This window comes from Bombus impatiens, unplaced genomic scaffold (assembly GCF_000188095.3).
Source record: "Bombus impatiens unplaced genomic scaffold, BIMP_2.2 scf_0765, whole genome shotgun sequence".
In the NCBI taxonomy this organism is placed as follows: Eukaryota; Metazoa; Arthropoda; class Insecta; order Hymenoptera; family Apidae; genus Bombus; species Bombus impatiens.
Window position 1 is genome coordinate 718,643 of NT_177184.1, and position 7,359 is coordinate 726,001.

Sequence of the window (7,359 nt, forward strand, 5' to 3'; positions counted from 1 at the left end):
GTGGACATCGTGGAGTTTTAGTCGGTAAGAGTCCGACACTACTCTGCTGTTATGCAATTACTGCAACAGCGGAGTGTCCATGAGGATTTCTCCACGTAAAAAAAAAAAAAAAAAAAAAAAAAATAGAACGAACGAAAAGACCTACGCATAGTAAAACTTGCAGCAAAGAATTGAAACGAAGAATCGCATGTTGTCCTGCGCTTAGGAAAAAAAGTATCGCGAAAATTTGGAATTTTTCAACGATAGAAAAATACGATCGACACGAGAATTCGAAGAACGAGGCAGGATCGATGCACTACTCGTATTTATAATATACACGGAATATTGACACGACGTTGCATTATCTGTCTACGTGATGTTTGCGACATCAGTATTTCATTAATTTTGATTTAATATTGATCATCCTTTGTATAGCTGTGTGTCACACTTTCCAACAACAAATAGAATCGTCATTACACCGCTAAACATTCATATTTAGAGTTGGACAAATATTAAGTGGAATTTGTTTTTCGACAAATATCTGTCTACGTAGGATATTTGGCTGGATGGAAAAATTCGTACGAATGATCCAGCCTGTTCCGCATCAGCCGTTAATATTTCTACGAAAGAGCAATTGCATTTTAAACAGAAATGGAAACGTATCTACTTATTACCGATCGAAAATCGAATACCAATATTTGAACAATGCTTACGCACTATCAAATCGATATTCCTGGTCGCGTAGGTGTTCTGCCCAACATCCTACGCTTACGCTACGTTTGTACGATTTTAGAGTTTAGATGTGCGTGAATATATGTTTAAAAATCGGACGAGAGAAACGTTGAAATTCGACAACAAAGTCGCTACATTCGCAAATTCTTATACCCAACAGTTGTTCCTTTTATTTCTGGTCAATTCATTCTTGAAACGTTTTTAAAAGCTACTTTCGATTTCATTGTATTTAACAGGAGCCTGTTGCACTATAAATTGACGATTAACGATATTGTTGAATTTACCAGTTACAAGTTACAGCTGTTAAAATATTGTAAATATTCAACGTTGTTGGTTAATTCATGCTGGAGGATTCAGATGCGATATCTTGAAAAATTTTCGCACACAATGTTCGTACATGTAATAGTTGCATGTAAAAGATTTTCAACGTATTTATTTTTATTACGCCCCTGCCTCTTAGTTTAAAATATTCTATTGAAAATATAACTTAAAATAGCGTATTACGTCTTTAGAGAACTACAAATTCGAATATTTCAAAGTTCGGTTACTGTCACGAAATACACGTTTACAAAAGAAAAAAAGAAAGTCGAATCTATGGACATTTGAATTTAATTTCTCAAAAAATGAAAGAGCTCGCAACAAACACTTTCGACCAGAGACGCGCAACTTTGTCGTTTAATTACAACTAATTACAGATACGCCGAGCAATTACGCGATACGATGAATATTTTCTTTGAAACGATTGAGAAACACCGAACAGCATCGAAAACGCTATATTTTTCTGCTTTCGCGAATAACAACAAACCTGTGCAAGAATCGCGTTTATCGCAAGCTCTTTGATCGAAGGAAAAAGTAGCAGAATGTAACGCTACCGACGGAAAGTAACGAATTTCATCGTAACCGAAGCGTAGGTGTAAACATTTCCGGAACAAAGGTGTATTTTTTGAAAAATCGTTGGCGATTGTTATGCATTGCCGAGCGATTAATTAAAAATCACAAATTAATTACATGGCGCACGGTCATTAGTTATGATTAATACATGGCACGAGCACCATGTGTGATTTTAATTAAACTTATTACATTTCAATTTCGATATAATATTCCGAGCGCCGAATGGCTGTACCGATCAAGATTCCTGACGTTTTTAATATTATTCCTGGAAACGGAGTCGCCGGCCAAACGGTTAAAAAGCTGGCAGAAAATCGCCAACTCGTCGCATCCGATAGGCGATTTCCGGATAAACATTTCATCGAGGCAATAATGATGCAGCCGACCAGTTATACGGGAATTAGTACGGCACGATTAGTTTATTATTCTTTTATACGAGGAAATGAGGTTCTCGTTTGTCGATGCCCGCATTTCTACATTCGTCCGATTACTCATTTATTAGTCATTCGTTATTACTTCAATTACACAATGGTGGTTGCTGCAATCTTTCAGAAGAAAATGCTTGAGACTTTTTCTGTTGCGCACAGTGTGTACCTCAAGTACTTAAGACAGAAGATTTCCATGTATTGGCTTGGCAACTAAATGACGAAATTATTGACAAAATTCGCAGTCGCTTAGTTGCCAATCCCGAGTGTGTCAATGCCATCGCGTGTCGTGTAAAGCATTTTGCAAATTTTTCAGTACTGTAACGAGACACGATTACCATGATTACACGTGTTTTTGATTATTCATTGATAAAGTTTGAAGATGTACGTGGAAGTTAATGGAGAAAGTTAACAAAGAAAGAGTGGAACCAGTGTCAAGGACAGTCTCGCTAATACGTAGGAACGTGTGCGTATTTTTTTATTTGTCGCAAACCATATTCGTTTCAGAATTTACGTGACACGTTCGTATGAAGTTTCTGCGAGCTTCCGAACGCTTTCGCCAGCTTCTCGCAATTCACCGAGCAAGATGTCCCTTTTCTCTGATAAAATTGAATTACGAAAAATGAGGTTGAATTTAAATGCTTCGGATCGTCGAGTGTTTTCGTCGCTAGAACTCAGTGACACCGAAGATCGACGAGAATTGACAAAAGTAAAGGAAGAAAAGACAGAGCGGACAAGGCGTGGTAATCGTGAAAATTGTAGTTTTTCCAGACGATCGAGTACAATGTAGTTTTTCAGTTACGATATAGTAATTGTCTTTTTGAAACTGCTGACGGGTCGATAGCCACACGCTTTTGCATATTTACAAGATATTTTTTTTTTGTTTCCCTCTTCCACTCTCTTTCTCTGATCAAAAACGCGTACAAATTTCGTCGTTCCGCCGCGATTAATTTCCAACGAAATTATCTCATTTTTTAACGGCACCGAATTTTGATATGCTGCCACGTTTTATTATCCGATTCCAATCAATCGTTTTGTACGTGTCTCGAAAGGTAGCGAGCCCCTATTTTTATTCCAAGCATACACTGCAATCGGTTTCAATAATACAATATCCCTCTGTGACGTGTATTTAAACGAGCTCGTTAATAAACACTTTAAAAATATACATTTTCCAACGCCCCGATGGATATTATTTCATTGTCTTCCTATCGATGAATAATCGCCTCTGTTTTTAGGCAACTATTTAATTATAAACAAGTACAGCTGTATACCTATACCAGCAAGTGATTTCTTAACACTGCCAACATAGACAGATTCAACCATTTTCCCTTTCCTGTTTTCTAAATTTTCTTTGTATTCATGTTACGTCTTACGTGGATAAACGTGGTAAAAAGCAACTGGCTTTGGACGAAATACAAATCTGTTTAAGTATCTACGATCATTCGCAAGGATGTTCGTGTACGCTGTATAAAATTATACGCTGTCTTTATTAAGATAAAACGTACCGTGTTTAATCGTTAATTATTAAAGTATGATTTTGCCATGGTGATACTTCGATATAGATACATCTACGGATGATATCTGATACTTACGATAGTTTGCGACGCATCGCCAATTCAGTTATATAATTATGCTTCTTTACATTACCATCAAAATGTAAAATAATGAATTGTCTACAACAACTTGTTCTCTACGATTCGTGCATGCATATATGTACTACATTCGTTCGTACACATTCAGCAAAATCCCTATTCAAAGCGTGCATTAATTGCCATTGGTGTGCATAAAGCGGCTAGCGGTCGAAACGATGGCAACTGCAGTTGGTCCATTGAAATTGACATTTTTCGAAGCATAAAGATCGGCCAGCAGCCTTTTATTATTCACTATGATATAGTAGGAAAATGAATTCGCAATAAATTATCCAAAGTACGTATATCGCCAGAGAATAACGTTCCTTTTTTTTATTTCCATGTAAAAATCTGTTTTCCTATATCCTCGTCTAGTCACTCTGGTCACCGAGTTTCGTATGCAAAAAGTCTATTACATAAAAGTTCAAATAGTTAATATCGTAATTATAAACATATCATTCTCTTGCTTCTTAAAGGCATAGTTAACGTTAAAATGTCAATTTCAAGTACCCATTCTGTTTTAGTTGCAATAGTTCTCGCCTAGACTGGTTAAAATAATATTTGGAACAAGGATCAAGCAACTGGAGCGACGATTTAACAAAAGTATGGAGAAGATCGGGGAATTGAATAAAAGAATAAAAGAAAAAGATTCGTAAGAAGCGACAACGGCATTGAAATCTTGTCCTTAAAAGGTTGGAAATAAAAACGATCGTGTGACGATAGATCGGATTTACAAATTTTCCTATACACGCGTTAAACTACTGTAGTTGTGAAAAGGCAATGATTTAAAAAAAAAAAGGGGGGAAAGAAAAGAAGCCGTGTTAGGAGAATACCGGGGCTAATCGTCGCTCTGTGACGTGTTGTCGAAAATATTATTTTCACCAGATCTTCGCATAGGTAAACAAACAGGAGTAGAAAAGCAAAGACAGGCTTAGGCGTATAGGCGAGGACGATAGGACACTAACTTGTGGATTGAAGGGTCTTTGCATTCTCAGAGCCTCCGGCAGCCCCCCGGCCTGTGAAAACACGACCAGGGATGGCGGCGGTAGATGATTCGGCACATACGCAGAATTATCCATCTAGAACAGATATCGGCGTGTTCCATTTCTCAATCTTCCTTGGACCATCCTCGCGCGTACCGATTTTTCGCGGCGTTAAACCGCGGTGAGAAAATATCGAAATTCGATCAACGATATGGCGACACGACGGTGAGTAGTCGATGAAAAGTGTGTGAAGTGTGTGTTGATTTTGTAAGTACTGTTTAATACCAAATCCAGCGTCGTTATATATTCGTACGGATGCTTTGGTCGTGGACTTTTCGCAGACAAAGATTTTCTAAATAAGAATCGGCGTGGCAGCGTTATTAAATTTCTTCGTTAGTGATATAAATGACAGTCACAGGAAATGTTTCTATATTCCAAGTAATCTGTCGCTGGAAATTCAAACAGAGAAATTAGAAGTATGCGCCGGGAACGATCGTAAGGAATTCGACTTGGTGGGAAACAGTACTTACGACAGTTTATTCGAATAGTTTTTGCTCAACCTTTTTAGCTACTGGCAAGCTGAAATCTCCGTTTAATATAATTATTTTATTAGATAGTACGGAGATACGCTTGAATAACGTATGGTGATAGAAATTCGCGCGTCGAGAATTCCTCGGACTTCTTTTCTAACATATGCTTCGAAATTCCTTTGAAACTTGCTTAAAAATCTAGAAAGCAAAATATTCATGAACAAGATTCGATTACCAAATAGCTGGTCGTCTTGATATAATATTGTTCGCTTTTAAACTTCTCGTATATCCACAACAACATACCGGCATTGAAATTTAAGAAAATATTCGTCTTTTCATGATTATCGGGTGAGAAAAATATTCTATTTAGAGAAAAGAGTCGAGTACAAAATAGAGAGAACGCGAGTGAAAGATATTCGAAACCTTTCTTTAGATAGGTTTTACAAGTTACATATTTAAATGTTTCTAATTAGCATGTATTAATCACTGGAAAGCGACCGATAGAAAGTCGTAAAGGAAACGACAGGCAAAATAAGATAACGCAATATAGTAATTGTAGCTATTGAAGACAATCGAACACGATATAGTTAATGACTCGACCAACAAATGACTTCGATTTCTGCTCCTTCTAGTCTTTCAACGAGAGCTATCGAATTTGATCCACGAGCAACTGCATCGATCGCAGTTGTATCAACTTTTCTCTCTCGTTTGATCAAATATATTGAAAAGTGGAATAAAGTAGGCGTCGGAAGGCATCGGAAAGAAGTCCAGAGGAATCGAGTAAACCCGTGTGTTTCGATGCTTTGCGGGTGTTCACGTTTATTTGTTTAACGTAACAACGTTTAACAATTTGCGTCACTCTGTATATTATCGTCATCGAAATTTAATTGCAATCCGCGTTACATTACACAATAATATTACTTACCGCTGAATTTCAGCGAGAAGATAGGACTGAAATTCGAGAAAGTAGTCGAATTTTATGGCTTTAGAAATTGGTTTTTCAATAAAAAATTTACCGTTTTAATATTCTACGTACGATTATCCATGCTGCATCGCTCAAAGCTAATCTTTGTAATATACTCGTTAAATCGTATGCTATCGACCAATGTTTTCAGCGATTATTTGTTTTCTGTACAACCAGTGGGCAATAACGAATGAAAATTACTCTCGGATTTCATAATCTCACCTTTTATAAAATCTCCTTCTTTTTATGCTAAATATTTTATGCTCGGAAAATCAAGCACAGACTATTATGCATCGTAAATAGGAAATAATATAGTGAGAATTTAACTTTGAAAAATTCATAACAATATACTAAATATATAACGTTAACAAATCCATGTTTTAATAGCTATCCAATATCGTTTTATATTCTGCCAATTATTCCTATGATTTATTCTTACATGCTGTAGCAAATCCTTTCTACTAAAGATATTAAAACGTACAACGACAAACATTGTCTTTATAACGTTTGACAAATTTAGCCAAGTTAATTACCCGATTATTTAATATTCGTGTGTGTTTAAGCATAACGAGGAAAGATATGCATGTGCTGAAATATTATCAGAGACATTAGAAATGCCTTCAAATTTCGAGGACGAATCATCTAAAAATGAACACTGGCAATGCAACGACGCAACAGGCTAACCTTGGTTTGATCGGTTGTCAACATTTCAAGATCGATGAAAAATAAAAATGCCTATGCATTTATATCTTTCATATGTGTACATGTGTATAAATGTGTATAAAATGCGCGTATATATTAATCACCATCACGCGTACATTTTGTACACCAAAGAAGTCACTGCACGAAATACGACCGTTCGAAAACATTCACTCTATTTTCACGGATCCCATTGTTCTCTTATCCGTTGCTTAGGAAACGTGTTCTTATCACTAACAGTTCCTTCGCACTAATATCCGCATAAATCGATTTACCGTGTAACGTGGCGAGGAATCTATTCGAAAAAGGCGCGTTAGACAGCGAACAACCTAACCTCAACGCGTGGGTTGTCACGCGGTTCGACGTGCGGCGTAAACCTCCGATAAACTCGTAAACTCGTTTGACAGCTGTTGTGGCCTGTCGTACGAAACCCGTTAATCACGTTACAACGTATTTGAAAAAGTTAACTGAACGATAATGGACGGAACGATGCGACGCGGGTGAATTCAAATTCAAACGAGTCATATAATC

The 7,359-nt window shown here is 36.9% G+C and overlaps 1 protein-coding gene across 5 annotated transcripts in view; it reads right to left on the reverse strand.

Annotated features, from left to right (window-relative positions):
• Window positions 1–7,359, reverse strand: part of LOC100740911 (E3 ubiquitin-protein ligase Rnf220-like) — a 203,639-nt gene that overhangs the window by 195,351 nt on the left and 929 nt on the right. For 2 of the 5 annotated variants that reach the window (XM_024370463.2, XM_024370460.2), the window contains exons 1-2: window positions 6,948–7,353; window positions 4,618–4,731 (exon numbers count right to left, since the gene is read on the reverse strand). The exons of 1 other annotated variant lie outside the window; for it this stretch is intronic. In XM_024370463.2, coding sequence (XP_024226231.1) covers window positions 4,618–4,731; window positions 6,948–6,998 — 165 coding nt within the window. In that variant the 5' untranslated portion in view covers window positions 6,999–7,353. Of the gene's footprint in view, window positions 1–4,617; window positions 4,732–6,947; window positions 7,354–7,359 lie in introns of those variants that run through there. 2 more of the 5 variants (XM_024370461.2, XM_012390387.3) reach the window with 1 other exon arrangement.